At 41.7% G+C, this 20418-nt stretch overlaps 1 protein-coding gene across 1 annotated transcript in view; it reads left to right on the plus strand.

The window, feature by feature from the left end:
• ADARB1 (adenosine deaminase RNA specific B1) overlaps positions 1–20418 on the plus strand; it is a 61206-nt gene that overhangs the window by 23041 nt on the left and 17747 nt on the right. Inside the window, exons 3-5 of the mRNA XM_030952455.1 lie at positions 4594–4668; positions 10457–11388; positions 18839–18953. Coding sequence (XP_030808315.1) covers positions 4641–4668; positions 10457–11388; positions 18839–18953 — 1075 coding nt within the window. The 5' untranslated portion in view covers positions 4594–4640. The remainder of the gene's footprint in view (positions 1–4593; positions 4669–10456; positions 11389–18838; positions 18954–20418) is intronic.

Genomic DNA, 20418 nt, shown 5'->3' on the forward strand with positions numbered 1-20418 from the left:
AAAGCTGGAGAACACCACAGGTAATGCTGACAATGGGAGGCCTCTTGGTCAGGCCTGATAGAAACCCTTGTATGGAAAATCTGTGACTAAAGTATATTTGAGATTGGCATATTTATGTATTCCTGATATTTCCAACTACATTCTGTGCCTTTTGAGGCAGTGTATGAAATGGAAACCTGAGCAACAGTTGTAAAGGATGCTGAAACCATCTTGTTTCATGCACTAGGCTGTACAAATATTTTCTTGCTTATGTCTCTCCTTGTTTCTGAGCTACAAGACTGAAGAGTTGCCCTCCTTTATTAATAACAAACTGAAATTAATTGTGCCTTTCCACACCTAGGAGTAAGGATGCCTTTGATCTAGTCCTTCTCAGAGAACTGTCCTTCCTTGCCTCTTGTGTGACAAATGGTTGTCACACGTGCCTCTGGCAGTGGATAAGGGTGAGCTGCATCCTCTGCTCATCTCTGTTCACTGGGCTGTGCATCAGTGCACTCCAGGCTTCCAGGGGCTGGGAGAGGAAGCCCAGGGATAACCCTCCTTTTGGGAATAGCTTGCTGGTGCTTTGGGAGGGATGAGGGGTGCCACAGGTGCCAGGGGGTGCATGGCATCACATCAAGCCATGGCTCTGGGCATAGGGAACCTCTGCAGCGTGGTCCGAGTGCACGGGAAGCGCAGGAGGATGAAGCGGTCTGAGAGGAAAGGTAGGGCTTTATTTGCTGCATTTAAATGCTGGAACAAAGGGGTTGGTGGAGGGGTGGTGGTGTAATCATAGTTTTCAGGTGAGGTTTGAACCTCTTTGTAAAGTGCAGCTTCAGTGTTTGCACTTGGGATTCATAAGAAATCCAGTTTGTCGGAAATACTTTGAGCAAGATCCACTTCCTGATGCATTATTTCACTTTCAAAGTTTGGAAGGAGAGGACTTTTGAACAAATATGGAACTTCCTGAAACTGCAGCTTTCTGACTTAGGCTGTTTTCTAACAGTTCTGTGTCATCTCTCAGATTAATAGGATTTTTTCCATATATGTCTTTCGCTGAATGTAAGGTGTTCTTAGTTGCTGAATTTCCCTTTCAAGACATATTTAGGTTTTTTCTCAGTAATGAGAATAAACCAAGATAACTCTTAAGGCCTTTCTCAACTCTTTTTTGCATGCATTCAATACCTAGGATATTCAGACAGAAGAAAAGCCGGTTATCTCTAAATTCTCATGTGCTATGTACTTGCTACAGCTAACATTTACCTAAAAATCTCTCAAGTAGTCTCCTGTGGAAATAAAGGCAAATTCTGTTGTGTTTGCTGCTTTGCTGCTGCATTTTTAAGTACTTCTGATGTTCTTTCTATCTTTGGAAATACTCTACAGGAATGAAAGTCTTTAAAACCAGGAGAGGATTAAAAGTTTACTTTTTCCTGGTTCCAGTTAAATTAGCATACATGTAGATACTGTTTTCCTTTTTCATATAACTGGCTTTTAATGCATCTAGGAAAAGAAAGGTTTTTTTTAGTCAGAACATTTCAGGGTATGCTGCTCTGCCGATTCCCTTGGCTTCAGTGAGTGAATTTAGGTAAGAGTTGGGTCGAGGTTTGTTGCTCTGCCTTATGAACAAAAAATACTTCCCTCTGCTACACCAGCATAGTGCAGTCAAACCCTCAATTTATTTTATCAGTGTACCTGGGAGAAAACAGTCCTTGTAGCCATGGAGCTGGCTTCTGCCACAGCCCCATTCCACACAGAACCTGCTGTAAATACACTGACCCAAATCACTTTGTATTTATGGCACTGATTCCTTATTGCTGTTCTTGAAAGCTTTGTTAATCTCTGAATAGCAATGAAACTTTTTCCTTTACTCTTAGATTTTTTTGCCCAAATAAAAGTTTTTTCCAGTGCTGAGAGTGCTACTGTAGTTAAACTCCTGAGTTTGATTCCTAAAATTCTGCTATGGGATAAAGAATACATCATACATACCTTGGTGTCCAAGCTTCAGCGAAGTCCTTTTGGAAGGTGTCCTTGCTCAGTTGCCACTGGTCATTACCCAACCTCTTCTGGAGTCTTTGTGTCTGTAGGACCTGAGATGTTCCTGATGTCAGTTGCTAAACAGGTTATTTACAGGCAGTGAATGTGTTTATTTATGCAGTTTTATTGCTTGAATAAAAGTTTGGAAGGTCAAAGAGGCCAGAAATGCTGTTCCTTCTTCAAAGTGAAATGATAAGTGAGTCACTAATGACTGCAGAATAATCAAGCATGCCTTGGCAAGAGAGGAAGCTTTTTTTGTAATGAGCAGCCTGGGCTCAGAGTCCATTTGGTGAAAACATCTCCCCTGTCTTTCTGAGGGCACACATAGGTCCTATTTTATATGGAAGGACTTGGAAAAATCTTTTTTCTTATTATCAAATCCTCTACCTTTGAAAGCCAGGTGGAAAAAATAATAAAATCTGTGGGTTACAGTGGGAGGAAGTTTGGAAGATAGATGTGTATACAGAGTACTGAGTTCATTCTCTCTGCCCAGCTCAGTACTGTCCCCTACACATTATTCACAGAATTGTAGAATGTTAAGGGATTGGAATGGACCTTACAGATCATGCAGTGCCAGCTGTGGGCAGGGACACCTCCCACCACACCAGGCTGCTCAAGGTCTTATCCAGCCTGGCTTTAAGCAGTGCTGGGCTTGGGGCATCCACAGCATTTCATACTCTTTAAATAGCTGATTCATTCTCTTCCAAGTATTTTTGATTTGAAGTGGGTGGTTGTTAGAAATTAGTGGTAATGGAAATCGGTTACTTGTATAAATCACACACAGTCTTGTAGTGCTTAGAGTGAGGGAGGCTTAGCTTTGGGAAGTGGTGGAATCACCATCCCTGGAATTGCTCAGGAAACAAACAGACATGGTATTTCATGCTTTGGTTCAGTGGACATGCTCATATTCAGTCAAAGGGTGGACTTGATCTTGAAGGTCTTGAAGTGGTTCTGTGACTCTGGTGTTCTTTACCAGAGTGATCTGCTGGTGCAGTTGTGGGGACTGGAGGGAGGAGCTGAGCACTGCTAACTGTACTCATGCATTTTTTTATAAAGAAAGGATTAGGGAAAAAAGTGATCATTCTTTATATGCCAAGAGTAGTCTAACTCTTAAACACTTGTAGTTAAAGCTTAAAACAGGGAGCTTGGTGTCATTTGGCTGCAGTAACACTGTAGGATTGCATCTCTTAGGTGCCTTAGGGCTCTCCTGTCAACTGTCCTTGGCTGTTTATCTTCCTTGATGCTTTCAGAATCTGTTTCAGCACAGTTACTGAAATGATTAAAAAAACCCAAATGCAAGTAGAGTTTCTGTTTGCATCTGCTTTTAGCAGACAGGAGCTTGCCTTTTCTCTCCTTCAGGCTGTGGGGTGAGGTGCTGAGCCCAGGCTGGTAACCCAGCTCCTCAGGAGGGTTTGTGCATGGTGTGGAAGTGTGGGGCAGCTCTACAGCCCTTTTCACTTCTAGCTTGGCTCAGGGAGCTCACTGATCTCCTTGCTAGAGGTTAAACCAGGAATTTGTCAAGTCCTTAGTCATTGAGTACAAAGTGGTGCTGCAGGAGTAACTGGAGTCCGTTCCATGTGCTAATTGAGGTGATAATTATTTACAAGTGCAATTCATTACAGTCAACTAATTTCCTCTTGTTACAGTGCAGTGTGCTGATGTTGTGTAATGCAGACTGTCTCAGGGGTTATAAGTAGATGGGGTGACATCAGGTATGTGTTCAGTCCCTAGTGGGGTTCCACAGGACTCTGTCCTTGTCCCTGTGCTCTTCAACATCTTCATAAACAGCCTGGAGGCAGGAATCAAAGGAATACTAAATGAGTTTGCTGCCAATACTAAATTGGCAGGAGCTGTTGACTGCCTTGAGGGCATAGGGGCCCTATAGAGAGACCTTGATGAATTTTAGGGCTGGGCAGTCCCCAGTGATAAGTTTAATAACAAGGGGAAGTGCTGGATTCTGAGTGTGTATAGACCAGGACATGAGAGGAATGAGAAGCTGGAGAGCAGTGCTGTGGAAAGGGAGCTGTGGGGTTTGATGGCAAGTTGAGCAGGAGTCAGCAGTTCCCTGGCACCCAGGAGGGACATCAGGCACAGCATCCCCAGCTGGGCAAGGGAGGAGATTGTCCCACTTTGCTCTGGGCTGGCATGGCCTCACTTTGAGTCCCAGGGACAGGTTTGAGCACTACAATGTAAAAAAGACATGAAGCTATTTGAGATTGTCCAAAGGAGTCTGTGAAGAAAGTGAAGAATCTGGAGGGGAGGCCAAAGGAGAAGCAGCTGAGAGCACTTGTCTTGTTCAGCCTGGAGGAGACTGTGGGGAGATCTCATTGTGGTCTTCATCATCCCACTCTGGTCTTTGGTAGATTGGGGCTGCATCTTTCAGTCACTGATGAACATGGCAGTTTTAGGAGGGATCAGTTGGGTAAATCCAGTTTTGGTCAGGATTTACCCAAACAGCCCAATGCTAAGCCAGCAGGGCCTGGGCTGCTGCTGTTAAAGGATATTATAAACTTATTAACAATAAGTTTTAAACCTAACACGTTGGTACCTTAAAGCCTGAATATCCCCCTCCCTCTTTTCCAGACAGAAGCCGTCTCTGCCAGCCAAGAAACCAGCAAAGATATTTCACAATGGATGTAGACGATGAAGAAAACATGAGTAAGATGTGGTTTTTTCTTACACAGTAATAAACTCTCTAATAATTTCTGTAAGTAATTTTTTTCTCCTAAGCACACTGGCAACTGCAAAGAAACTTCAGGTGCAGAAATGAAGATACTTCAAAATTCAGTGAAGAAGAGTGAATTGGAGCTTTTGCATTAATAGAGTTTTTAATATGCTAATATAGTTATACCTTCTGTATTATACTTTATACCTTATATTTTTCCTACAGCAGCTGACTAATCAAAATATTTCCCTGTCTTGAACCAGCAGTGAAGAAGGGAAGGATAATATCAGTAGTGCCCATGCCAAGGGTAAAGTACCAGTAAGGAGTGAGGGATGAGATGAAGGGGATGGAGTTGAAGAGTACAATATAAAGAAGAGAGAGCAGAAAAAGAGAAAGGAAAAAGCAAAGGAGGACCTAGAAAAGCTCTGTGCGGGTCTCACATGGGCTGATTATCCTCTTTAGATGGTGATTGTCCTAATCCTGAGCTACTGAATTATTAAAGTGATTTTAAAGCACAAAAATAGTCAAATGAAGTGATCATCTTGGTGTGTACTTGATGCAGCCAAGTGTGTGAGACTGCTAACTCTGGGGTATAATTACGATCCAATAACTTATGAGAAAAGTGTTCTCCTTGAACCATTCTAAAATATTTTTACTGTTATTTGCTTTTCAGCTGTCTCTTTTTTTTTTTCCTGTGACTCAGAGGATTGTTCTGTTGCTGCTGTGCTGTGCCTGACTGTAAATAATTATACATTATGTTATAACAAATGTACTTCTTTTTCCCCCAAGTGACAGTGGTTAAGAGTGCATCTGGCAAAGGTGACAAAGCCCAGCACTGGCTTTGGAGCAGAAGAGTTGCAGCTCAGTCTGGAGGAGTTACAGAACAATTTTAGAGGGAGATGAGGAAGGTAGATCATTATGTTAAAATAAACCAATCAAACCCAAAACAAGCATCCTCCCCCCAGAAAACCCAAAACCGAAGCGAAAAATATTACCTGAAATAGAATTAATCTTTTTTCTTTAGTGAAACAGTGAACTCAACTGCAGCATGCTTGGTATAATTTTCTTTTCCTTGATGTATGAGAAAGTACTTGGATATTTTAACTGTTTCTAAAGTTGCCTTCCCTACAAAGGCCTTCAAAAAGTGTAATTGGATAGTTCTCATAATTTTTTTTTGATAAAACATCCCTTTTCTCAATAATGGTATAGCTGAACATGAATAGAAGGTGCCTTCCTGAGCTGGAGAAATATAATCTCTTTATAGGGACATTCTTTAATTCTTTGTCATTAAGAAAAACACTAAATTTTTTGTCTGCTTCTGGGTTTTTTTGTGTGTTAGTGCATCAATATGGGAAGCCATTCAAGGAATTTGTTATTTTGTCAGGAGCTTGGCTCCATGGAACTGCTTAGGGAATGCATTTGTATGATTTCAGTTTTGAGATGTCAGAACCTTGGCTGAGCCCAGTTTATATAAAGTGCAAGATGACCTTGCTTTGTGTTCCCACACAAACATCACAAAATGTTAAATCATCTGATTTGGGGGGGGTTCAGAAATCAAAGTTTAATTTCTTAAGTTCTTTGTTTTGATTTATGCAGAGATATATTTTTAAACTTTTTATCTCTCTTTACTTTTATATCTCTTATAATTGTGAAGTGGCATGTTAGAAGTTGCCTATTTAATTTTTTTATTATTTTATGTAACTGCTTTTGGGGAAAGGTTCTAGAAGGAAAGGAAGGTGGGCTATGCAGTCTTTGTAGCCTGTGGTTGCATAACAAGAATTCCTCTGCAGAAACCGGAATTAAGATGATTTTCTTTTTTGGTTCAGATGAAATATAAGATAGTGATGATGTCTTACATTAATAAATTAATATCCCTGAGAAAACTGTGTTTCAGATTTCAGTTTTCAGTGTTTTCCTTCTTTATCCTTTGGTCATAGAGACGCTACAAGATATTTGGGGAAAGAGATAGTTATTTAGAATGTTTTTATTTGTTTTTTGTTGCTTTGCATGGCTGGTGTGTCTGCAGCACTCTGAACACTTGGAACACAAGCATGTGACTCTCCTGACCTCTATCTTTGATGTATTTGCTCCTTTTTTCTAAAAGATGCCTTAAAGAGACCATTTTATTTTTTTTTCTACTTGTATTTAAATGAAAAAAGTTACTCATTTGGAATTTCCCCAGGCCACTAAATGAGAGCAGCAGTATAAGGGGTAGCTAGAACCATCTTTTGGTTCAGCTAAGATTTAAATTGAATTAATTGTGTTCCAGATCAGACAGAGCGGGGGGGGGGAGTGTTGCTTCTCAGCAAGCAGGTAATGGAAGGTCCCCAATGGATAAAGCATCTTAATGGCAGACACTTTTTAATTACAGGGAATAAACCCAAAAGTAAACCAGCACGTCCAGGTGGAAGATTTATTTCTTGAATTGCATGAAAAATTCCCATGCCTTTTTCCTGCTTCAAATGTCCTTGGGTTTGTAAGTGCTCAGCTGAAATCTGAAGGGCAGAACTGTCTTTCTGCTGAAGTTGTTGGTGTCACCTATGATTTTTACTAAGGTGGCCTCCACAGACATAAGTCAAATATCTAGTTGGTGCTGCCAGTTATTTTTAATGATTAGAAAATACACCAATCTCATGAAAAAGACCCAGTTTTAATATTAGGGATTGTATAAATGTTTAAGAAAACAGGATCTCAGTCATTAAGTGTTTATGTATGTGCTAATGTTGCTTTAAAGCCTTAAATACACAGCAGATGTGATGGACTTCAAAGAGCTCTCTAAAGCATTCATTCCTTGAGGAATTAAATTTAAAGATTGGAAATATTAGAGATTTCTATAAAATCATGCCCAACATGGAGTGTTTAATATTAGAATCATCAAACTTCAAAAAATAGCAAATAAACCCCAGTAGATGCAGTCAGACTAGCAGGTGGAGGATCAAAGAAAGAAATGGGAGATGTTTTCATTTGTGATGAAGTGGTGAAGCACCTTGCTCAGGACATTGTGGATACCACATGTTTATGGGGTCTTTCAAAGCCATTAGAAAACTTTTTTTGGGGGAAAAAAAAGCTCATGTGCTCCATGCCATGATCTCTGGGACAGGCCAGAGCTGCGAGGCTGTCCTGGGAGGACACTTACCTGTCCTTACACTGGTGTGATGCCCTTTCCTGGGGTCTGTTGGTGGCCCTGTCACATGTGAGGAACTGGGCAAGGTGAGCAAGAGCCAGGAGGGCCATTCCTAACTTCTCTGGAAGGGTGGCATGCCTGGAAAAGGCGTCCAGGGAAAGGCTGGGCTGGAGGAGTTACTCCATGTAACTCCCAAGATTGGGGGTGACATCTCTAACTTGAACAGATTCTATTTTGACTAATTTTCCCAAGCCCTCAGGTAATTAGAGGGCCTCAGCCCTGACTAAAAGGACCAAAAGCACACCTTCACCCTTGAGAGAGGGAGGGACCTTTCCTTGCAGTGCAGCAGCTCTGTGGGTTGAAACGAGCACAGGTCCTTTGGGTTTGCACAGAAAGTCTTTGACTTTCCATCACAAACTTGGATTTGGATCAGCTCCACAGTTACCTCCTTTCCTGGTCTCTTGGTTTGACTCAGGATCAGCTCCCTGTGTTCTTCCTCTCCAAGTTTCTTCTACCCTGCAGGTTCTCCAAAGCTAACAAAGCCTAGTAGCTCTCAGGCAAGGAGTAGTTTTCTTCCCTTCTCTCTTAATAATTCCAGGTAAGCCTGCAAGTTTATTTCCTGCTCCCTGCAAGTCCCTCCTCTCTGTCAGGACATTGTTTCCCCTGCCTGATGAAGGAGTTCCTCCAGCTGACATGCTTACATGGAAAAGTTTTAAATGTTCAGCTGAAGTCTGTTCAACTCCTGTTTTCCTCCTAAAGGCGCTGGTAGTGGTTTTCATATAAAAAGAAGCGAAACCAGAGACCATTAATTAGTGTTAAGTCAATGATTTCGGTTTAGCCTGAGTGTCTTGGTAGTTGATAACAAATATCTGATGTACCACTAAGGGCAGTGTTTTAGATGAGATGTAAGAAACTCACTGTAAGGAAAGATATAAAAATGTCCTCCACTGTCCTTGGATTCCTCCACCATAAATAGATATTTTTATAAAGAATATTTGCATGAACACTGTGTATTGACAGTTGTGGCCATGTAGCCTTCATTGTCCAGGCAATATGTATATTGCTGAACAAGAGATACTTGATTAAATGTAGCAGGTTTCTAGCAATGAAATGCTTCAGAATTTCGATTCTTGACAGAATTTAATTGCCTTAATTGCATAATCAGTATTGTACAATTCTTTGTTGTGCTGCTGTGATTTAACACAAAATGTGTTCCTATTTTGGCTTTTTCTTTTGATCTTTTTTTTTTCCTTCCTTTTTTTTCTCTTCGAGCACCGAAAGGAGTAACCTATCGAGCTTTTGCTGGAGGATGTTATAAATGAAAATTTAGTAACCATTCCATCAGCTTTGTAACTTGGGTGAAGTGATGTGTGCATGGTAGGGGATTTTTAGGCAAGACTGAAAGCATGACTGGAATTTGTCACTGTGAAAGAGAGCTTCCACCTGGTTTGCTCTAATTTCAATGACCATTTACCACCTTGAGTCAGTGTAGATATAATACAGATTTATTGAAGTTTTGGAACAGGAGAATTAAAAATAATTGATCTATTACTTTTGCCTTTTCATTCACAAATGCCAGTAGAAAGCACAAATAGTTAATTTCCTTAGTTTCTTTATCAGGGTGAAAATGAGGTCTTTGAACTTACAGCAAATTCAATCCCTTATATATATATGTATATATAGCTCTGACATATCATTACCCCAACTGACATTTTTGAAGACAAATCATTACATTAATATTATATTCTCTTCCCTGCCCTCCCATTAAAATATTCTCACAGTGAGAGTGCAGCTTTGGTCACACTTCTATTCTGCATGGCCTTAGAGAGGATCTCTAGTGATTTTTGGGTTTGTAACTCCATGACAGCAGTTTCCTTGACAAGGAATTATGCTTGTAAATGATGAATTAGAGATTTTTTTAATAGAAGGCTGTGTGGGACTATATGGTCTTGTGGTCCTGCTGGCACAGTGGGCAGCTGTAGTTCCTGAGAAAATTGGGATGAGATGAAATGAATGTTTAGAAAAGACATAAAAAACCCACTGCATTTGAAAAGTATGGAATAGCAAAAAAGAAATAAAAGCATTCAAACACTCTTCAGTCATGGTACCTACCAAAGAGCTGCCTAATTTTTCATTGCTCTGAACAAAGATTTTATTTATGTAGTTTTTCAATTTAAGCAGCTAAAATCACTGTGTGGAAAAAAGTGACATGACTAAACTGATGATAGAATAGAATTAAATATCTGGCTCAGAGTTGTGGTCTTAGGCATCCATTTTTACTTTACTAATGGTAGTTGTTTGTTTTGTGGGCGTATGTTGCTATAGCTTATATTGTTGATTTAAAGCATTTTTGAGGCTAATTATAACTTAGAAGTAAAAGTTTTGTTCCAGCATAATTGAAATGAAAAAAAAGTTGTGGTGATTTTTTGCTGTGCAGTTGTATCAGGTGTGTGGTTTGAAGATTGAGTGTGTTATTTCTTGAATTATTGAGAGGTTGCATTACATCATCATCATCTCCAGTTGCATTGCCAAAGTATTTAACCTGTGAGCACACATCACTTAACCAGTTACAAAGAGAGATAAAGGAATCTATAAATTTTGCATTTACAAGATCCTGCACCGAAGGCATTGTAAGTTACTCTTTCTGGGCACCGCAGGTTCGAGCAGCACCGACATTAAAGAAAACCGCAATGTGGACAACGTTCCCCCCAAGGACAGCGCCGGGCAGGGCCTTGGTGAGGGGACCCCGCTCTCCAACGGTGGCAGCAGCAGCAGCAGGAAGAGACCTCTGGAGGAGGGCAACAATGGCCACTCCAAATTCCGCCCCAAGAAGAGGAAGAAAACGCCCGGCCCCGTTCTGCCAAAGAACGCCCTGATGCAGCTTAATGAGATCAAACCCGGTTTACAATACAAACTCCTCTCCCAGACGGGGCCGGTGCACGCCCCCATGTTTGTGATGGCGGTGGAAGTCAATGGGCAGGTGTTCGAGGGGTCTGGCCCAACAAAAAAGAAAGCCAAGCTCCACGCTGCCGAAAAGGCCCTGCGCTCCTTCGTGCAGTTCCCCAACGCCTCGGAGGCCCACCTGGCCATGGGCAGGACTCTGTCTGTCAACACGGACTTCACGTCTGACCAGGCCGATTTCCCCGACACGCTCTTCAACGGCTTCGAGACGCCCGTCCCTTCCGACGCTCCCTTCTACCTGGGCTCCAACGGGGACGGCTCCTTCGGCTCCGGCGGGGACTACGGGCTGCCATCGTGCGCCGTAGCCAGCAGCCTGTCCCAGTCCCCTCTGCCCCCGGCCTCCCCCTACCCCACGGCCAGCGGCAAGAACCCCGTCATGATCCTCAATGAGCTGCGCCCCGGACTCAAGTACGAGTTCCTCTCGGAGAGCGGAGAGAGCCACGCCAAGAACTTTGTCATGGCCGTGGCCGTGGACGGTCAGACTTTCGAAGGCTCGGGAAGGAACAAAAAGCTGGCGAAAGCTCGGGCTGCTCAGTCAGCCCTGGCATCCCTGTTCAACATGCAGCTGGACCAGACGCCATCTCGCCAGCCCATTCCCAGTGAGGGGCTCCAGTTACACTTGCCACAGGTGAGAAATGCTTTGGGTGTTGTGGATAGCTTTGGGTAATGACCAAGAGGAGTCAAATTGTGTATTGAATCAGTTTGAGCAGCATTTCTGCTTCTGTAGATACGTGTGTCTATATATATGTACGCAAATCTGCATTATGTGATTTATGCAGTTACAGCTCCTGACAATTTGTATTCTCTTGCACAGAGAAGAGGCTTTGCTTCTGATGTTTTCAGCCTTGATTCTGTTGTGTAAGAGAGCACCAGTGCCAGCTTGAATTACGGTTTGTGCTGGGGAAAGATTGAATCACATCTTCCTCGTCTCGGGCAGCAAGACTTAGATGGAGTTCAAGTGAGAATTACTGCTTTGAGTGAAGTTATTATTTGGTACAATAGTTTTTAGCAGAGAAGAAAATCATTCTCTCCTGCAAACAGAAATTGTTGTGAATCAAGGTCAGATTTAGTGAGGCTGTTGCAACTACCACTGATTTCCATGTGCATGTATCCAGGATGTGTGGTTAAATGGCTCTCATCTGAAGGGTTGTGCTCTAGGTAAATAAATTAATATGCATATGGAAATTACTTAGGCAAGTAAATATAGCTAAGAAATAATTTAATTCAAATAGTTAATGAACTATTTGAGGGCAAGTATCCGACATACCAGACACAGATCAGAAATTTGATGTCACTAGAATGGAGTAATTTTGAGGTTTTTTAAATGCAGAAAAATTCTTCCTCTTTTCTTGTTTTTGTTTCTTCCCAGTCAAACTACACTAATAATTGTTTGACTGCTGTCTTTCTACTGCATCTCTTGGGTATTTTTAATGGTATTATATACCCAGCTAAATTAAAATATTTGTCTGTGAATTCTTTTGCAACTTTCTGTTTATTATGAGAGTTTCAAGGCTTTGACCTTTTCTATCTCAAAACCCTTGTTCTAGATTTCATTAAAATTCTAACATACTGTTCTGATTTGATAATGTGGGGTCAAAGAGTATAAGTAAATGTGACTATTTTGAGTATGTTGTTTTCTCAAAATATATGGACATTATGCATATTTTTGAACGTCCTATATGGCTTCATTTTAATGTTGCACAATTATGTGTTACTGATAAATGTCTCCTTCGTTTTCAAATCCAGGATCACGCTGGTTTGGGTAGTTACAATATCTTCAGTAGATTCAGTGATTTTAAACTGTGTTCTCTGCTTTTAAAAGTAGATTTGACCCCAGACACCAAAAAAATTTCACTGCTGCTAATTCATGTGTTTTTAGTTCTTGCATCAGTAAAATGGTGAAAACTGAAACTGGAAGAGGAAAGTGTGAAAAACCCAAGCTGAGCTGGGAAAAAGATGGTACATGGGTGCTGCCTCATCTAGACCCTATTTCAAGTAATTTTTTTATTTGGAGGCTTTTGATCAGCTTGTCATCAGGATGTCATCAAGCACTTCAATGTGTTGCTCTGCTTTGAATTATAATTAGCTGTTACTGGAATTACATTAGGTCTTTGCATATTAGTGATTTTGGTCTGATATGTATTTAATGATTTAAACATTTGTGCCTTTTTCAGGTCCTGCTAGATTTATCTTCTTTTAGAAGTCTATGAGTTGTTTAATTATTTTAGACATTGTTTACTGTGTAAAAAAAAGTGTTAGATTCAGAGATAATCCTAAAGTGGGTGAAATCACAAAAACTGAAGAGTGCAGGAATTATGTAAATGAGGATAGGATTTCATACAACCAGTGGAAAAAGTAAAATGTTGATGGGGAAAAAATCAAGTACCAAGTGCTTAGGGGAAATAAAAGAGGTACAGTGTGGTTTTTCCAGTGCAGATGTTGGAATTGACTGTTGGGTGGCAGGTCCAAACCTGCCTGTAGCTAATTTGTGGTGAGAAGAATGAAGTTTGAGACGAGAGATGTTCCCTGTGCTGGTGGTGGTTGTGAGTGTGGCTGGATGTCTGTCTGTGACCCCAGCAGAGCTGTAGGTGCCCCAGAGAGAGTTAAATGCACAAACACAGGTGCAAAGTATCAAATGGTACAGAAGGGTTGCTGTAATCAAGAACTGATAGTTGTGAAATGGATGTGAGAATAATCTTATGGTCTGTGCAGGTGGTTATTGAGGTGCTGCTCCTGTGGTTCAGTTCAAGCTTGTCTGCTTGCTCGCAGGGATGAGGGAAGGTTGCCTGCAGTCAGGAACATCTCTGTGCTGGGAAAGTGAGTTAAACCCAGGAACACACTCAACGTGTGCATCAGAGAGGGTGGAAATGTCCCAGTGAGAAACTCAGCAGTTGTGCATTTAGCACCTTGGCAGTGGGTGTGTTGGTGTTGAACAGATTGTCACACTTGCATTAGAGGGACTTGCCTCTCCAAAACAAAGAAAATATTTTTATGGATAGCTCTGCTTCGTGAACTGATCCCAAAAAATCATAGAATAACAAAATGGTCTGGGTTGTAAGAAACCTTAAAGATTATCTTATTCCCACCCCCTGCCATGGGCACAGACACCTTCCACTGTTCCAGGATGCTCCAAGCCCTGTCCAGCCTGCCCTTGAACACTTTCAGGGATGGGGCAGCCACAGCCTCTCGGTGCCGTGGCCTCACCACTCTCACAGGGAAGAATTTCTTCCCAATATCCCATCTAAAGCTCCCCTTTGTCAATGGGAAGCCATTCCCCCTTCTCCTTCACTCCAGGCCGTTGCCTGAAGTCCCTCTCCAGCTCTCCTGGAGCCCTTTCAAGCACTGGAAGGGCCTCTAAGGTCTCCCTTGATCCTTCTCTCCTCCAGGTGAACACCCCAGCTCTCCCAGCCTGTCTCCAGAGCAGAGGGGCTCCAGCTCCTGGAACATCTTGGTGGCCTTCTCTGAAGGGGTCTCACACCTCTGTCATAGATGGCATGGTGCTGTCCCTAAAAGAAGTTCTCAGGCCAGTACCAAATGCTTTGGAGTAAAACTGAGAAAAGAACACACTGGTAGCAGTAATTCCCAGTATGTGCTTCAAACCTTCAGCAGTCCAGGCTGCTGGGGTCACTCAGGGAACAGTTTTCCATCAGACAGTGGGATCCTGCTGCTTGGAGGTATCACCTCTTCAGGCCACTGATGACTTACGTTAGAAAGCTGATATGGAGGTTTTCCTAATGTTATTTCCTCAAAGTGTTTCTTTAAAGATAACTGATTAGTCAAGGTGTGCAGAGAGCTGGGAATTGAAGTTGTACACATGGAAGCTTAAATAGATTTATTTAAATTAGAAAGCTTGACTGTGGTGAGAAAAATCAAGTTGAGCTACACAAGTGAGCAGTGTAGCTGCAAATGAGATCAGTTTGAAAAACATCACTAGAGAGAGTATTTTTAATCATTCACCTAATTCAATTTATCCTTTCTGTTGTTGGGGACAGACATTGAAACAAAACATTAAGCAGGAGAAATGGGGTGAGAAGCAGTTCTGAATGGCTACTTGTACTTGATGTGCTTTTTTTAGTCCTGATTCCACTTTGGGTGAGGGAAAGTATAAAAAATTATTCAAATTTATAAAAGATACACAAATAGTTATGAACATGATTGGAGATCTGGGAAAGCTGCTTCTGGAGAGGTACTGAGGAGTTCTAGGCAGTTCATTGCAGTGGATTGCTGAGTGTATATAGGAGAATAAGAATGAGATGAATTCAAATCTGGGAAAAAGATACTATTGAATGTAGTTATGGAAATATAATACATTATATGTTAGAATAATTACTGTGGAGTTGGAAGAAATATACGAGATACATCAGCATAAACAGTGAGAGACTCTACAACCAGGCAGAAGTTTCTTTAAATCATTACAGGAAACTTCTCGGAATTGTGTGTGCTGGTCACTGTTGAAGGGGAGGAACTTGATTTTACCTGCAGTGGGAAGTTCACATAAGCCTTAAACTGTGAAGATCAGAAAAAAAAATCCAAAAACCAAAACAAACCAAGGGAGAACATTTCTGCTTGAGAAGGGTCCCTGGAGATCCAAGAAGAGCACAAAGGACTGAGAGATTTTGGGTCAGTTCCTGTGAGAGCTGTGAGCTATTGCTGCTGCCTTTGCCACCATTCAGGGCATCACCAGCATTCGTCTTGAGTGGTCTCCAGGGCCTTCCAAGGTCTTCCTTCAGCTCCAGATTGACCTGAACTTCATCAGCTCCTCAATATTTTTTAAGTGTGAAGGATCAGGGTGGTCCTGCTACAACATTGCTGCAACATCTGTATTTAACCAAAGCCAGTCTGTGTGTGTAGAAAAGGAGTGGGTTCACTGTAAATTTATCAGAGAAGGGAGCAGCGCACCCAAAATAATTTGGAGCTCACATGCCTTACTGAGCCAACTGTCAGCTATTTTGGGTCTTTCCTTTTTTGAATTACTCAACTTGGAATAATGATTTAATGCAGAAGCGGGGGTAGAGAAACTGTGTGTGTCAGATGTTAGGGCATTCACAGGGAAGGTGAGACATGAGTTCAATTTCTGTTCCAATTAACATTTATTTATATCAAAGGCAGTAGAGCAGAATGTGATATGAAAGATCCCTGCTCAGGCCAGTCACTGGCCTGGGCTTGCTGTGGAAACAGCTTCAAGTCCATGGTTTTGAGATGGGGACAGCAGGATGTAATTTCTGGCCAGTAAGTCTTGTTCCTGGTGCTGCCTTATTCCCTTCTCTTCCATGCCCTTAACTATGGCAATGTAATGGACTGCCTGGTAGAGAGGGATAATTCTTCTAATTTCTTGGGGGAGTATTCTTACCAAAGACCAAAATTTTAGTGGCTACATCTATAGGCATTTAACAATGTTTATCCCTCACTGCCCAGCTGTTGTCACACAATTTGTGTGTCAAATAAGAAAACTTTAACTTATCTGCCTGTTTTCTGGCAGTGATTTTTTTCCTCCTCTCCAGTTCATCCTGGATTGTTTGCATTTCCAAAGTTCATTTTGTCTTGCTTGAGTTCTGCTTAGTCCTTCTTGTGCGTCCTCCCCAGTGTCCAGCTCCAAGTTCATCCAAGCATTTTTAGATTTCCTTGCCAGCAGCTTAGCTCCAGGCTCTGTGAGATGCATCTCCATCCTGTTCTGCTGTTCCAAATTCCATCCTCCTGGAGGAACTCACTGCATGCTCCTTTGTGTACCAACACCGCAGTTTCCTCTGCTGTGCTTGTTATGTGGAAAAAAAAAAGCTCCTTCTGGAAAAAGCTAATGGATGCAGCCTGTGTGCAGGCTCACTACCCAGCTGCTGGTCAGGGAGCCTTTTGTCAGTGGCATTAGCAGGCAAAGTGGCCTTGGATTGCTTCCCAGAAACACAGGGCAGTTTCAGTTCCCAGAGTTGGGGAAGACTCCTCCAGGTACCAGTCGCTACCACTTCTTTAGAAAAGGTGAATCACTTGCTTTATTCCCCGGGTGCCAAGCCTTTTTTTCTAGCAGGTTTGAAGCCTCTATTAAGCGTAGAATCATAGCATAGTTATGGTTGGAAGTGACCTGAAGCATTTCCTATCTGGAACAGTTTGTTTCCATAGTATTCCATCACAATGTCATTCAGCAGGATTTTACTATGTGCTGTCCAGCACATCACAGTGTAGGGTAGAGCAGAAAATATGTGGATTACAGAAGTGAGAGCATGAAACTTGCAACTGGGAAGCAAGTATCCATCACTACACAGTGAGACTAGGGATAGAACACTGCAATGGGCAATCTGTGCCTTGGCTATATAGTGATCTGCCCTCATGGCTGCAGGAAGCTTAATAATTTAAGCCTTTTGTGTATTAATTTTCCATTTCTAAGACCAGGGTGATTAAAACCCACTCAGTTATTTGCCTTTTCTTTTGTGCGTTTACCTTAAAGTTCAGCTTTCTGCATTAGGTAAGTACTAGGACAATTAAATGCAGATTTTAGCTGTGTGGTTGTGGCGCTGGCAGAACATGGACTAACCCCATTTTGGGTCCAGCAACAAAAAGACTGTGTTGGAAAATCAGTGCCTGACCAGACATATTTGTCACCTTTGAGCTAAATTGTGTTCCTGAAAAATATATGGAGTTTCTGAGTTGCAGCCCATTCAAATGTTTCAAGAAAATTGGTGTTTGCAGTGTCAGGAGTCATCTGATTCCACAAGTTGAGCAATTGCAAAACATGGATGAGGCTGGTGCAGCTGGGACCTGACTGCTGGTCATTGTTTTCTGTCAGGCTCTGGTGAGAGCTGCTGAGCTCTATAATCATGACACCCAAGCTTTAGTTATTTCTTGGCTGCTAAAGCTTTTCCAAAAGCAAGTTAACACTGAGAGCGTGTCCACAGCATTTCTAGGCTGGTTGGTTCTCATGAGCCTTGTTAAGGAAATGGGGGGGAGAATGGGGCTGGTGGTCTTCAAACCTTTTTCTTCTCTTTTTTTTCTATTTTGTTTTTTTCTTTTTCCTTTTTCCCTTTGGGCATCTAACACATCTGTATCGTAGAATGGTTTGGGTTGGATGGGACCTTAAAGCTCATCCAGTCCCACCCCCTGCCATGGGCAGAGACACTTTCCACCAGACCAGGTTGCTCCAAGCCCTGTCCAGCCTGGCCTGGAGCAATTCCAGCAGTGGGGCAGCCACAGCTTCTCTGTTCCAGTGCCTCACTCAACATCTGAATGGCACTGGTGGGTGTGACACAATACCTGTGTCTTTGTGGCACATGAATCAGTGGGCCAGGTGTGCACACCTAGAACATCTCAGAGACTGCTGGTTATCAACACATGGTTGCCTTGGCTTCAGCTTCTTTTCAATTGAAAATACAAGATTTTGGTCTTGACTCATTTTTCCTAGCAGTTACAGTTCCAGTTGCCTTGAAAACAGCAGGTGAGATTAGCTGCAGTGCTGAACTGGATTGTCTGTCAACAGAAGCAGGACTGCTATTTCCAAGTTTTCCTTCCTTTTGGAAGTTAGCCCCACTTACAGCCTGACTTAAAGTTCAAGTTTTCCTGAAAGACACAAATCTTTCCGAATTTGGAGATAGCTTATTTGGGGTTATACACTGATATTTTCTATTCCTAACTTTGTAGAGGTCTTGTAAAAATAGGAAGCATTAAACTAGGGTTGAAAACAAAATTGTCCTTATTTATATAATAGTTAGATAAGGAATTAGATTGTTATAAAAGGTTCATTTGAGGGGCATGGATTTTTATTTCAATCTTATTGTCAGGTTCAATGTTGAGGATACTGAAATGATGTGTTTTGAGGTTTGAGCATGAGAGGATAGACTTATCTGTCTATCCAGTTGTTCTCCCAAGCCTCAAATGTTCATCAGGATCATGGGCATTAGGTGCTTCAGTGCTTTGCTTAGCACTGTCTGACCTTGTTTTGGTAGACATGGAGCACTGAAACCTCTGCTTCCACTTGCAAGGGACACCTCAATGTCAATTTTTAAAGTGAACAATAAAAACTCACTTCATTTGCTCCTGTAATTTTAAAATTATTTTTGTATTTTTTTAATGTGCATTTCTGTGTGATCCTACAGGTGTTAGCTGATGCTGTTGCACGCTTGGTTGTAGATAAATTCAGTGATTTGACAGAAAATTTCTCATCTCCACATGCACGTCGAAAAGTCCTTGCTGGAATTGTCATGACAACAGGTAAATTTAAAAAAAAAAGTAGTTTCTTGAATGCTTAAATATGAGAGCTCTGTTTGCATCTTGTAAACGAGCTCTTTTCAGTCAAGCAGTATTGAATTGTATTTTTACTGTTTAATCTTGAAGGTGGACTAAATATAGTAATTAAATCTCAGGTACTTACAGGAAAATTAGACCTGCAAATACTTTTTCTGCAGAGTTCCTGTTCTCTGCCTGAGACATCCGAGTAGCTCACAAAATTGGGAAAATAAATAAAATTCCCAATCGGTATTCCTGGGTTGGGCACATTATGTAAGAATTACGCTTCTTTTCAAGGTTTTAAGATTTTGCCCTTTGTTATTCTTGCTACATTTTATTCTTAGTGCTCTATGTTAGTCATTTTAGTAAAAATATCTGAAGAGAGCAGTTTATGTTTTGGCAGATGGCAGGGGTGTGCACTTGTCAGCAGTGGTGTCGTGGCTGACACGAGATCTCTGCTTGTCCAAATCACCCAGAACAGTGAAGTTCTGCCCTAAACTCATCTATGACCATGCTGCTGCTGATTTTCCTCACATTAAGGTTTCTCTTGGTCTTCAATCCACATGAACCCTTGGTGTAATGTTCATTTTGAGGCTGTCCCAGCTGTGTCCCCTCCTGATCTCTTGGCCCTGCCACTCACGGAGGCTGTTGGGAGGTTTGGGAAGGCTTGATGCTCCTCAAGGTCTTTTGAGCAACAGCCAGACCTCCATCTGCTAATAACACTTTTTTAGCCCCAAATACACGAGGAGCATGCTGTAGTTTTGTTTGTTTTATTTTGTGATATTTGTGTTCTGTGACATTTAACAGGTTTTTATGCTATTTACAGCCCTGTATGTGCAATTCCAACAAGAGTCATGAGCCAAAGAATTAAGACTTAACTAAACATGTGGATGCCTTTTGATGAACTGAAGAAATAGCTTTACACAGAATAAGAAAATATCTTGCCATGAATACGTGTCTGGGGAACACCTGGAATTAAATAACCCCATGGCACAGCCTTGTGGTACAGCTTGGTGCTTCTCCTCTGGCCCTGTGGGCAGGAGGGCCCAGCTGGCCTCACGTTCATTTAAATTGTTGGGCTTTTTTTTATCCCTGAGTGTTTTGCTAAGTGGCATTTTGACCCATCTTTCTTAGTCCTTAATTCAGCTGGGTTTTTTGAGTGATAAAGACAGTTCTCTGCTCAGAAAACACCCACCCAACATACCTTTGCATGGAATGGTTTCATACTAAGAACTACACATTATATTGGTAATCTTCACAGTGATTTAAGCATTTAAATTTCTTTCCCCCCTAGTCTTACCTTTCCTGTATTTGGCTCAATACCCTTCCATAACATTTTGCTGCTTTAATAAACCAATGCCCTTCAGATTTCTCAAGTGGCTGTGAATATCTGCATAGGTGACCAGAAGGTACAGATGAAAGTTGCTGGCTGCCTGAATCTCAGGAAAAA

The sequence above is a fragment of the Camarhynchus parvulus genome, chromosome 7, assembly GCF_901933205.1.
Source record: "Camarhynchus parvulus chromosome 7, STF_HiC, whole genome shotgun sequence".
Taxonomy (NCBI): Eukaryota; Metazoa; Chordata; class Aves; order Passeriformes; family Thraupidae; genus Camarhynchus; species Camarhynchus parvulus.